Source organism: Dermacentor albipictus, chromosome 2 (assembly GCF_038994185.2).
Source record: "Dermacentor albipictus isolate Rhodes 1998 colony chromosome 2, USDA_Dalb.pri_finalv2, whole genome shotgun sequence".
NCBI classification, from domain to species: Eukaryota; Metazoa; Arthropoda; class Arachnida; order Ixodida; family Ixodidae; genus Dermacentor; species Dermacentor albipictus.
Window position 1 is genome coordinate 131,443,508 of NC_091822.1, and position 13,337 is coordinate 131,456,844.

Sequence of the window (13,337 nt, forward strand, 5' to 3'; positions counted from 1 at the left end):
CGAACATTCCTTTAAACGTTCCCATAACCTCGCCGATTGCAAAGACGCTCTTTTCTTCAGCCGTTTCTCGCGCCCTCCTTTTGTGTGGTGGAGCTTCTCCGTTCGCTTGCGTGGGAACGGGCGTTGGAGCCCGACTCCGCGTCGACGTCGTACTGGCGGAGGGTGCGTTGCCATTCTTTTCTTGCTGAAGCTTCGCGTTTTCTGCCCTAAGCTGCTTGATCTCATCTTTAAGCAATGCATTCTCTCGGGTAATCTGTTCTAACATGTTTCTAATCTGTGTCATTTCCTGTTCTAGGGCGGACCCTTTAACTTTAGGCGATTGAGTAGCAGTGCCGGAGACCGCGCTTGCCCAGCTCACCTGTGCTTTGCTCAGGTGTCTCACCGAAACCTTTTCTTTATTTGCTCATGCTGAGGGTAGCGAGCACATTTTCTGGGCGAGGTTGGTCCAGGGATGAGAATTAACGCTGTAAACACAGGCGACAACCTTTGCTTAGATTACCGTTTTCAGTATACCTCGTTCTGTAAGTAAGCGCATACAACTAAAACATTAAAAACGTAAGCATTCAAAACTAAAACAAGAAAGTTGAGGAGTTCAGACTGCCTGGTACTTGACCAAACCAGTAGCTGGAGCATAAACACACTAGGGAATAAAGAGGTGGGGAGGGGGAATGGTAGACGTACAAATGCTCAATAAATGCTCGTAAACGCTCTGCTTTTTCTCTTTCTATAACATTTTCTTTTTTTTCTACGCTGATGAGGTGATGTCTTCCTAGTGGTCTCCGGTAGTCTAAAAGTGCGTTTAACAGAAATAACCCTATCGCTAACCTAAAGAAACAAATATTTTTACATTAGAAAGTGGTAATGATCATTGCAAGTATCATTATTGTATCAAGTATTGCAAGTATCAATTGATCATTATTGCAAGTAAATCTCGAGATTTACTTGCAATAATAAAGTTTAAAACACACTTGACGGTTGCGAATCATGATAGAACATAGTGTAAGTAATGTTCGACATAAACCGCTTATAACTGAAAAAATCAGATTTTTCTGGCAAGAAAAGGATTTCTATATGAAGCACAACGTGACCAGACTTGTTGGCGAAATTGAAAATTTGTTTTCAATTACAATGCAACTTAGCCGACGCAAAATTTTGTGAATGAGGATCGTGCTTCATTTCAAAAGCTGCGTAGACTAGGTTACTCGCTCGGCGCGGTGTTTTATGAGTGAGTAACGAGATCTTGCTCCTGCCCGCGGGTGCTGTGGTTATATGAACATTCTTTAATAATAAAAAATAAGTGAAATACCGGGATTTTACAAGACAGAGACCACCATATACGGTTATGAGGCATGTCGTAATGGAGGACTCCGGCTTGATTTTTTTTTACCACCTGTGGTTCTTTAACGTGCACCTAATTTAAGTATACGCGAGTTCTCGCATTTCGGCTCCGTCGAGATGCGGCCGCTGCAGCCGGGGGCGGGGGGGTCAAATCAGCGAAACTCGAGCGTATCAACACAACGCAATGGCCACTGGAATACATACCACATCGGGTGGTGATACAGCCGATACATTAAATATACAACGTTTGTCATTTTCCTAAAGCTGTCATTTATAGAACTAAACCAGAAATAACGCAGACGGTAATTGCAGAGTGTATATATATATATATATATATATATATATATATATATATATATATATATATATATATATCGTTCGACGAAACTGTCACTTTGTTTTTCTCTTTTCCTTCTTATTTGACTATGCCGCGACACGAATCCGAGCACGAACTTACTTTCTTCGGTGCCTCGCACTTGAACCCGGCAGGTAAGCCTGTGCCTGTACTCGGTGCTGCTGCCTCTGTGCTGGTGGCTGACGTCATCGATGCCCCGCTGCGTGGCCGCCCTCGCGCCCGTGCTCACCCTGCCGGCGCTGCAGATCATGAGCCCGGACGACACGGCCGCGTGCTTCTTCCAGGTACACGTAGTACTACACACCGGCCACGCTTTCTTCACCACCGTCGCCAACGGCCCTGTAGTTATGCGATTAAATAACGCTTGGTGGATACGGTATGCGCGTGACCCAGCTTTCCTGAATTTCTCGCAAACAGCGCAATAATTACTTTTAAAAAAATTTAATTGTGAGATTTTACGTGCCAAAGCCGCGATCTGAGTGTGAGGCACGCCTTAGTGGGGACTCTGGATTAATTTTCAACACGCGGGCTTCTTTAATGTGCCCCCAATGCACGGGAGACGAGCGTTTTTGCATTTCCAATAACTACTTCAATGCCTTGGGGCCCACGGGGCATTGTTCTATCTATCTATCTATCTATCTATCTATCTATCTATCTATCTATCTATCTATCTATCTATCTATCTATCTATCTATCTATCTATCTATCTATCTATCTATCTATCTATCTATCTATCTATCTATCTATCTATCTATCTATCTATCTATCTATCTATCTATCTATCTATCTATCTATCTATCTATCTATCTATCTATCTATCTATCTATCTATCTATCTATCTATCTATCTATCTATCTATCTATCTATCTATCTATCTATCTATCTATCTATCTATCTATCTATCTATCTATCTATCTATCTATCTATCTATCTATCTATCTATCTATCTATCTATCTATCTATCTATCTATCTATCCATCCATCCATCCATCCATCCATCCATCCATCCATCCATCCATCCATCCATCCATCCATCCATCCATCCATCCATCCATCCATCCATCCATCCATCCATCCATCCATCCATCCATCCATCCATCCATCCATCCATCTATCTATCTATCTATCTATCTATCTATCTATCTATCTATCTATCTATCTATCTATCTATCTATCTATCTATCTATCTATCTATCTATCTATCTATCTATCTATCTATCTAATCTAATCTAAAATCTGCCATACTATACAACATCTTAGCAGCTTGGTACACGAGTAAGTACACAAAACAGAATCAATACAAAAAGGGTGAAAACTCCAAAGTTTCTTCATGGCGTTTAAGAAAAAAAAAACACTATCGACAAAAACAAGTCCAAGCAACGTTGGTGCAGCGGTTTTCAAGTCACACAGTCAAACGTGATACCACATACAATCCCAACAAGCGCAATATGCTTTTCTTCATATACGTTTCGAATATAATGAGTCCTGTGTTAGTTTAATCGGCCAGCTTATTCCAATCTACTATGGTTCTAGGAAGAAAGGAATACTTGAAGCAGTAGACACGAGTAGTAACTGGAGTTACAGCTATTGAATGTCTGTGTCTGGTGGCGTACCCTGTTGTATAGGTGGGAAGGTGAGACGTGTGGATGTTGTAGCGACCATTTATTAGCAGGAAAAAGAATTTTGAACTACATATACGACTTCTATCAGTTATAGAAGGCAGACTGCTTCGGGATAAGAGGTTAGTAAGTGAAATGCGCCCATATGCATTGTAGACGAATCGAACTGCTTTCTTTTTTTGTAAGATTTCTAGCCTTCCAATATCGCAATTAGTGAACGGGTCCCATATTATTACAGCGTATTCTAAAACGGAGCGGACGAGTGTTTTGTATGCCAACAGACATACCGTTGGTGTCCGTCCGTTGGTCCCATGACTTTGAACTAGGGCTTGAACCGGAGTTTGAACTGTCCGTCCGTCCGTCCGTCAGTCCGTCCGTCCATCTGTCGCGCCTGTCTGTGATCTTGCCTCGACACCGCGACATTTTCCCCACAGATGAACTCCCTCGAGGTGGTCGCCTTTCTAGCCCTGGTGACGGCGGGCCACTCCAGCAGTGGCAGCCTACTGCAGAGGTTCAGCTACCTGCTCTGCAGCAAGTACGGCCTGCAGGTGCGTCCAAAGTGCGCTTGCAGACTATAGGCAGTGCACCTTCAACCATACGGCGCCGATAAGCAGCGCCTGGTACTTCTCACTTTGGCGTTATAACTGGAGTAGAGCAGGGAAACTTGTATAGGAACATTGGTTTGTATGGTGGCCTGCCATCTTACGCATTACGTAGTTTTCAAGCTCCGGGAAGCAAACGAAACTTTGGGCGCGGTGCAGTTCCCTGTCTCTCTGGCACTTGGATGCTACGTGTGCCAGTAGCGTTCCGCTAAACTTCAGGCCGGCCCTGTAGTTAACGCCGATCTATTCATAATATACCCCTTTGTCGACATAAAAATAACGGAAAAGCGACGTAATAGAGAGTTCCACGTGGTTTCACGCGTGCCATATAATGTGGCTCTATCCGCGGGTTGCACAATGCTGCATAAGAGGTTTGAGATAGAACGCAGGTTTTAATCGTGCTAACTGTAGGACGACGTGGCTGATACGATAACATCGGTGCATCCCCTTCTATACCGGGTGTTTCTCTTCAGATCATGCAGAAATTTTAAAACGGTGCCTGTGGCATATATCACAATACTATAGTCATTGAGGTGGATTACTGAAAGCAGCACACATTATTTGCACGAGAAATCTAAAACCATATTTAACTAAGTCCCAAAATACAGTAATCAACTTCTTAATGAAGTAATGTACGGCATACATTTCAATTTACGAATTGTAGCTGGCAAGTCCACAGAATGTATCCACTTGGAACGAATTTTCAGGAATAAACCAGTTTTGAAGTATTCGTTGCCAAAGCGTGCGACGAAATGCAGGGGCGTTTCAGTCACTCAAGCGCTTCAATGCTCAGGAAGGCGATTGTAGAAAAAGCAACTATAGAACGATAGTGCATGTTTTCACCGTAAGTTTCGCGGCGCATGTCTCGAAAACCGTGCGATCCCTAGAATTCGTTCCAAGTGTCGATGCCTATCAAACTTGCCGCCTACAATTCACAAATTCCAATATGCGCCCGGTAAGTAACTAAATAACAAGGATGTTAATTAGTGAATTCTTTTTTAAATCATTGATTACGAATTTCAATCTCTCGTGGGAATAATGCCCGCAGCTTCGAGTAAGTCAAGCTCACGAACAGCAACATTACGCTGTCTGCCACAGGCAATTATAAAAAATGGCTGCGGCTTAGCTAAGGTTAAGCCCAGGATGCGAAGCATACTAGCCTTTATTTTAGTTGTTGAACCACTGTTTAGCCTGGTGAACTGCTGTTGCTTGGCTATATTTGGTTCGGCTAGATGAAGAAACAACTCATGCGTTACTCTGATTCGCCTTCAAGAGTGGAACGCGACAGCGTTCCCGTCGACCCGCCAGCGACTACGCGCCCCGCATTGGACGCGGTGAGCGTCGAGCAACGCAGCGTTCGGCGCGGCAACGAAATGTGCGCCTGAGCAAGCGACGCACGCCTGAGCCTTAGAAACAGCTCGTTTCTAAGGCAACACCGCATTCACTAGAGTCGCTTTTGTACCGCGTTTAAGCATCGTACTCGTGGCTCAGTGGTAGCGTCTCCGTCTCACACTCCGGAGACCCTGGTTCGATTCCCACCCAGCCCATCTTGCGAGAGTTGAGCGACGCCGCGAGCGACGGCGCGAGTTGGAGCCCCGTTTCTCCTCTGTCGTGACGTCACGGTGTCACGTGGTATGGCATGGGGTCAAAGGTCATTGAAGGCGACACCGCCGCGCCTGAGGAGCTGGGTTGAGCTCTCGTAATATGCTTCGCATAAAAAAAATTCTGTGTCACCTTGTGATATGCAGCCTGTCCGAATATCGCAAACTACGCCTAGCTATGCCTGCTGTGTATATCGATATATCTACACGAATTCGCCACGTGTGACGTCGTCCACGCGCAGGTGCGCGCGCTGTACTTCTCCCTGACGTGCATGACGTACGTGCTGGCCATCTTCATGCCCAAGAGCCTGGTGGCCGTCCTGTTCGTGCTTACGGTCGACAAGGTGCTCAGCTGCGTCCACGAGAGCGAGCTCGACCGGACGCTCATCGAGGAGCGCGTCTCGCAGTGAGCGCGTCTCACAGTGTTGCATATACCGACGGACACGCGCTACGTTACGTAACGAATGCGCTCACCGTGTCAGTCGTTACACGGGGTCACTGACTCCCCCAGGATGACTCCAAATATCCTTCTGTCCTGCGTCAATCGAAGCCGTTGCATGCCTCCGAATTGCGTGCTTAGCAGGCACGCTGTGGAAGCTGTACGCAAGCATAGTGCCTTCATAGAAGTCTCACTCCTTGCGATTTGCAGTGCGGTTATACTTCTTTTTTTTTTTAGCGTGGGACTCTTTCTAGAATGTGACTATACGTCACATGACAGATAAAACTCTCTCGTTATTTGATACCAATCTTTTATCCTTCCCCAGTGCAGGTTACTCAACCAGAGATGTCCTTTCGTTAACCTCCATGTCTTTCCGTTGCTTTCATCTCTCTGTTGTGGATGTAAAGTTACGCAAAATCACGTGCCACTTGCGCGCCTTTGTGCTACCGGTACGCGAAGTGCCGCGAGCGCGAGTGGTGGGCTGTCGCGACGCATCACTCCGCTCTTTTGGTGGCGATGTCAGACCTGCGACGCCTTCCGTCATGTACGTCATACTTATGATTACGTCATATTTTACCGCACAAGATTATGAGAACTGACGTTACATCAAAATGACATGACGCATACGGATATACTTATTTCATACGTGATGCACAATCGTTCGGCTGCCAATGGGAGAAGGTGGTCTTCATCGCCTTCAAACAATTACAAGTTTATTGTTCAACATCAATCCAAAACTCCAATCGAAGTTACCACAATGTCCACCATGGCATCTGGAGACGCTCCGCGGGCTTCGAATGAACGTTGCATACACGAACAATCTTCTTTTTTACGCAATGGCCAGACCACAAATTCCCTGGGGCGCTGTGGAACCTTTAGAGAACATCTTGCTCGAGTGTCCAGCTTACAGAGGCGAGCGACATGGATATAAAATGAGAATGGAAAATCTCGACCAAGGCCCCTTGACATTGACACGTATGCTAGGGTCCTGGTTTTGCCCATGAGAACAGAGCAAAACACTGGACTTCTTGTTTTTATGTATTGAGCCATTTGGTTTGGTGTCTAAACTATGACTCAAAGTGTCCAATGCGACACTTACCTTACTGCTGATAACATCACATGACCTGCACTTTCTTTCTTTTTTCTTCTGTCCACCTTCTTCTGGGGTCTTTTTTTTTCTCTCTCTTTCGTCCCATTCCCAGCAGGGTAGCATGCAGGCGAAAATACGTTGGCTAAACACTCTGTATTCTCTATAAAGAGCTTTCCCTCTCTTTACCTTCTCAGCATTGCCTGCTGTGTATGGGACTTACAGTTCACTGACAACCTCGACTGCGTTTCTCTTTCCTTATAGCGCCAAATCTGTAAATCTCTAACAGAAATTCGTCTGCCCACATTTGATTCTTCCAATCACACAACCGCGTTTCTATATATCCTAACACTACGTCTTTTATTTTCGTTTCTGTGGCTCTTCGAATTGTCCCTACAGCTTCCTGTCAAGGTTTCCTTGTTTTTATTTTCTGTATTTTAATCTGGTGTGCTTCCACTTATGCCATGTCACGCAAGGATGCTACAGCAAAAGCGGGGTGCAGTATATTAAGTGTCATCGGAGAATCAGCTCGACGTTCGATGAATCGCAGGGCTTCGTGGGATCTGTGGTTCTTTGCTATAGCTCTCTCGAGTGTGGCTTAATAGTACAGCACCGCACGCGCACTGTCTAAATATTGATTGGCCTCCCACGTGCGTCAACTTTACTTTTCGTCCAGTTACGTTTTCAACTTCTTTATTAGTATTATTTTTCATTTGAATGAAAAAGTAACACTTAGGTTTTTCCCTGGCCAATTTGTTCTGAAGAATCCCGCAAGTTAGAGGAAGGTTCATGAAAGGAAAAAAAAATTTCGTCCGCCCCGTTGTAGCACTACACCCCCTCTTTCATGAACTATCTCCACTTTTCGGGATGCCGCAGAACTGATCAACTATATTCAGTGGCCTCTTCCTTCGAAATGTCGAATAATTCGCTCTCGCTCTACGATGCGCAATCCTCCTGGTTAGCTCAGACGGTAGAGCGACCACCCGGAAAGACACTGGTCCCGGGTTCGATGCCCTGACCAGGATGAATTTTTCTTCAACTGCGAGGCTTTCTTTTGAGATATACGTACGGGTTTCCTTTGGTCGCTTCGTGATACCGTCGCGTGGATGACATTTTTCTTTCTGAAGCTGAGGACTGCGCTTTCCCTGGCTTCCTTGTATGTTTGCTGAGTGGCCGCAACTAACGAAGAAAAAAGAAAAATAGAGCCCCTCAGTTCCCCTTCATTTTTCTCGCTCAGGGGCTGTCCAGGAGTTCAATGTGTCCCTGTGTTAACGTAGGATAATGTAACTACTCCACTCCAACTCTATTCCATTTCGCCCCTCGTCAGTGGTCCGAGCTGGGCCCCACTTGCTTTGCCACTGCGATTGGCAGGTCGGGAGCTGTGAATCATAGGGAAGTCGCAAAATCAAGCGAGACGAATAGCTGCATCATGCCGGCCGTTGTTTATATATAGCCTAAAGACTACCTGAATGGTCTCTGCGCCCGTATGCTTGATTGCATTATACGGGTCGATTCATTCTTAAACCGGTACGCCGTGTTTTCTAAGTCGGGAATACAGGGATGGAGCGTATTCGTTATTATTATTTGGTGTTATTTCAATTTTATGCCAAACTCATAATTCTTTCTTTTCGTCGTGGGCACTGCAGTTACCGCGTAGGCACTGTTACGCTCGAGGTGGCTTTGAAGCTTAGCACGACGTCGACAAGTTAGCGTCCGTTAAACGTTAACCCGGTACTAGACCGTACTGCATGGCCGAAACTTGTTGGATAACGAAGCAACGTGATATGAAGCTAAGGACCGGCTGCGAAACTAATGGTGAAACGGAAACTGATATTGATTGAACCGAAACATTGTATATATACGGGCGGCAGCTCAAACTGACAAACGCTGGAAGACCCTTGTAGTTGTTGCTCTGTTGGAACCACAGTGGGCGCCAAAGAAGAAGAAAAACGCGACCGAAGGCAGCAGGGGATTGTGGAATTAAGAGGAAATCGGGAAGTTGCGATGCCTGAAGTTGCGCTTCGATTGGCGAAGGACGGGAGTATTGCAGACCTTGGAAGAAGCCGTAATCCTGCAGTATAGACAAAAATCGTCTGATACACATGAGGGTGGCGATGGCAATTATTATTATTATTATTATTATTATTATTATTATTATTATTATTATTATTATTATTATTATTATTATTATTATTATTATTATTATTATTATCGTTGTCCTTGTTGTCGTCATCGGCGTCGTCGTCATCGTCGTCGTTGTTGTTGTTGTTGTTGTTGTTGTTGTTGCAATGAAGAAGCTGCAATTGAACTTTTGAATACTTTAGGCCCTCGAAACCTTCTAATCTTCATGCGTCTTCCTTACGAGACCAACGATAAATATAACGTGGGGAAAAACCTGCACCCGCAAATAAGCACATCAGGTTTAAAGACAATGCAATATAAACGAACAGAGGTTTTTAGGTAATACCCATTGAGCAGAACTTAGTCCAATCAAAATGCCTATTAAGGAAGTAACACAGAGCACGGTACGTTTAGTGTCCGAGGTCCGTTGAGAGCGGACAGAAGGTTCTCGTGTTACAGCGTTAATTGAATGTAGAACGGCAGAAACGGAAAGAAAAAGAAGGGGGGGGGTGGGGGGTGGAAGTAATGTGCCTACAAGGTTCTGAAATTAACAGAGATTTTGTAAATGGGAAGTAAAAGGTGGTCAGCGTGGGACATGGTCACGAAGGCTCGGGGAACAAAGTGCCGGGCGGATTTTGTGCGCAGGGAGCCCAAGGCCAAGGTTGCACCCTACCGTCGGAGCCAGAGCCTGGTGCCCAGCGTGTCGGACAAACCGGACACAGACAAGCTGTTTGCTCGGCTCGCACAGGCGGTGGACGTCCTGAACGACGAGACGGCCGAGACGGTCACGCTGAACAAGTAAATACGCTGTCACGAACTGAATTGCTTGTTTAAGATGAGTTAGAAAAAAAAAAGCCATGTGTACAAACCGTGTTCATGTGTGTTACTATGTTTCTCCTATGTTTCTCCTATGTAACCATTCCGCTCTTCACTGCGTCCTGCCCTGAGAGTATAATAAATGCTATCAACGCGACCAATTGAATCAAGGTTTACTTCATCTGTTGCGGTAGTCTTATGCGCGGTGCTTAACTTGTCACGTGACTAAGCGAGAAGCGCTTCACCACAAGCGCCAAGCCACTACGCAAAACGCGGAGGCAGACGACGCGAGAGAGTTGCAGAACTTCCGCGCAAATTCAGGGAAAAAAAAAGTCGTCGACGTTTGCCGTGCTCCTCAGATGAGCTTTTGTAAGCTACGTATACGGTAGTGACATCTTTGAACTAGTATTATGCAGTGTGAATAAAGTTTTCTTAATATTTGTTCCCGTAGCAGTCAACAACTATCTGGTGTTGCAGGTATATCGACGAAGTCCGCAACTTACCCTCTTGACTGTCTGCCGAAGAAATGCAAAGGCACTTAAGATAGTCATGTGTAACACACGTCGCCACCCTAAGAAAATTTAATAACACAGCGTGCCACCTAATTTTTCGTGCACAATTATTACATATAATAACGTGGACCAGCAAGGAATTTCATACAGGATTGCATATAGTATGTGATACCATATAAATACTGGGCATTGCAGATTAGCTTTTCATAATTCAGCGGTCTATTAAGATCACACGTAATCGTGTTCTCTATATGAGACCCCAAATATGAATGTTGCAATATTGGATCTAGTTAACCAAATCTTGGGATATTACGCGCTAAACCCACTATCTGATTATGAGGCACGCCAATGTGGGCGACTCCACATTTCTTGTGGCCGCCTGGGGTTCTTTAACGTGCACTCAATGCACGGGACACGGTCGTTTTTGCATTTCGGCACTATCGAAAAGCGGCCGCCATGTCCGGGAATTGATACCGCAACCCTGTGCCCTTGGGGGCTCAGCAGTGCAACGCCATATAACCGCCAAGTCCCCACGGCATGTCAGTATAGGCTCATTTATTTATTTATTTATTTATTTATTTATTTATTTATTTATTTATTTATTTATTTATTTATTTTAACATATTCAGGCCCCGCAGGGCGTTAGAAAGGGGAGTGGGAACATTAAATACAAAAAGAAAACACAAGTACGGATATCAGTAAACATGCGCATTTTTGAGATAACTGGAATCCGTAATGGATACTATGTAAGTGGGCAAGTGGTTCTGATCATTAGAAGTTTGAAGAATGAAAGGATGAAAGTGGTGGTCACTATGACAACGAAGAACAAACACGTTATGACGATATGATCAATACAAGATTATATAAGTGAAGGATGGGAAAGTAACTTAGAAGGATGGGTATGGTAATCGATCTTACGAAATAAGGCGAGATGTGCAATTTTCCTACATGAAGATAGCGACGGAAGCCGTGGCGCTGTTTTCTTAGATGAAACGCTGGAAAGACGAGTAATTAAAAAATTACTCCTGCGCTACGATTCTGTACAGCTTCAAGGTGGTTATAGTCGCGTAGAAGTTTAGGACGCAGCGGCATTTGCCCCTCAAAGGCGGATGTACACGAACCTCCACCAATGGGCGCGCACTCTAGAGTGACGTCATGAGCCGGACGGCCGGTGACCCCGCCGATGGAGAACATCGCAACCCGCGCTTGTCGCGTCAGCGGGACTATTTCTTTAGTCGCGGAGGCATTCGGCTGCTGCGCTACGGTCATCTGGGTGGTACATCTCCTGCTTTCTCAAGTTGTACCCGACTACAGTAAGACTTTCAGTAAATGGACTCACGCAGCTGATACATATTCTAGTTTGGAACGAACTAGTCCCTTCACAAGACAAGAGGGCGCCATTGAAAAGTTACTGCGCAGGTACCCAAGCATGTGGTTAGTATTATTAACAACATAATTAATGTGTGGTTGCCAAGACAGGTTAGAGTTATTGCGGACTCCTAAGTATATGTAGGTAGGCACTTCCTCGAGTACGGAGCCATAAATGTTATACTTTCAAGCGCTGATGGAACGTTTACGAGAAATTATCATTACTTTGCACTTCGGGGCGTTTTCATTTTCTGTTACACCAACCAGAAGTAATGTTAAGGTAAGACAGTAGGGGTGACGTGTCAGTGTAAGAAGAAATCACGTGAAATACGACAGTCGTCTGCAAAAAGCCTAATCAAAGGGTTATAAAATCAGGTAAATGGTTTACGCAAATCATAAAAAGAAAGGAACCAAGGATAAAACTTTGGGGTACTACTGAATGGACAGAGAGAAAAATCGTAGTCATTACAGTTACAAATTATTGTTCGTTAAACGAAGTTTTTTATCCATGCAAGTACATTGTAGGGTCAAGATTTAGTTTACTGAGGTTAAGATCAAGTGCTTCATGGTGAACAAGTCAAAAGCTTTAGAAAAATCTAAGAATGCACAATAAATATCATATCCCAAGTCTAGGACTACTACGAGTTCATTAGTAAATTTAATTAATTGCGTTTCACAGCAGAATGTCTTCCAGAATCCATGCTGATGAGATGTGAAAAAAGTGGAAGCTTCGCGCGATAGGCGAAGCAGCGATTGCGATAGCAAGTTGAGAGACAGCCCCACGGCGGGCGGCGACGATGTTATCGTCCTTGGACTTTATGAGGAACATCACGACGACGACGACGATGACGACGACGGCAGAAATTAGCGCGGAGTGTCCATGCAATTTCTATCGCAACAGAAAGAATTAGCTTCAGGAAAATTAACCAGATAAGAATAAACGACATGTAAGAGATCTTACTAGGGATACTAGTTAATGATATTGGTCTGTAATTTAGCGCAGAATGAGTATGACCGGATTTGAACAGCACCACCTTGCCCAGCTTGCAATCACAAGGCAATACACCAGAATTCAAAGTCTGGGTGAAACGTTTGTACAAGAAAACGGACGCGTAAACAACTGTACTTTCTTTTTAAATATGCGTTTACACCATTGACGCCACATGATGACGGGACCTTCAAATTGTTAATGATTCTAACGACACAATCGTAATCAATTACTACTGGAACCATTGTAGGAAAGTTCGCATCACAAAATTACGGCTGGCACTCAATACGCTCATCTAAAAATGTTTTTGCACATACTTCGTTGAACACAGCAATATTGTGAACGAGAAATGGTAACGCCACTGTCACCAGTTATTTGATAATTTTGCGCGCGCCCTTCAAACCACTCCAGAATTTTTGGGGGTTGCCTTTAAGAAATCAGGTAGAGTACTGCAAAAGAAAGTGTGCTTGGAGTCCTTAACTACATTTTTG

At 44.6% G+C, this 13,337-nt stretch overlaps 2 protein-coding genes across 8 annotated transcripts in view; one reads left to right on the plus strand and one right to left on the minus strand.

Annotated features, from left to right (window-relative positions):
* The window catches only part of LOC135912552 (sperm-specific sodium:proton exchanger-like), a 270,794-nt gene that overhangs the window by 202,972 nt on the left and 54,485 nt on the right, over positions 1-13,337 (minus strand). For 2 of the 7 annotated variants that reach the window (XM_070533984.1, XM_070533981.1), the window contains exon 1: positions 1,796-1,929. The exons of the other annotated variants lie outside the window; for them this stretch is intronic. In XM_070533984.1, the coding sequence (XP_070390085.1) occupies positions 1,796-1,882 (87 nt within the window). In that variant the 5' untranslated portion in view covers positions 1,883-1,929. Of the gene's footprint in view, positions 1-1,795; positions 1,930-13,337 lie in introns of those variants that run through there. 7 annotated transcript variants of the gene reach the window in all.
* LOC135912501 (guanine nucleotide-binding protein G(s) subunit alpha isoforms XLas-like) overlaps positions 1,844-13,337 on the plus strand; it is a 38,044-nt gene continuing 26,550 nt past the window's right edge. Inside the window, exons 1-4 of the mRNA XM_065444959.2 lie at positions 1,844-1,977; positions 3,747-3,860; positions 5,758-5,921; positions 9,808-9,960. Coding sequence (XP_065301031.2) covers positions 1,885-1,977; positions 3,747-3,860; positions 5,758-5,921; positions 9,808-9,960 — 524 coding nt within the window. The 5' untranslated portion in view covers positions 1,844-1,884. The remainder of the gene's footprint in view (positions 1,978-3,746; positions 3,861-5,757; positions 5,922-9,807; positions 9,961-13,337) is intronic.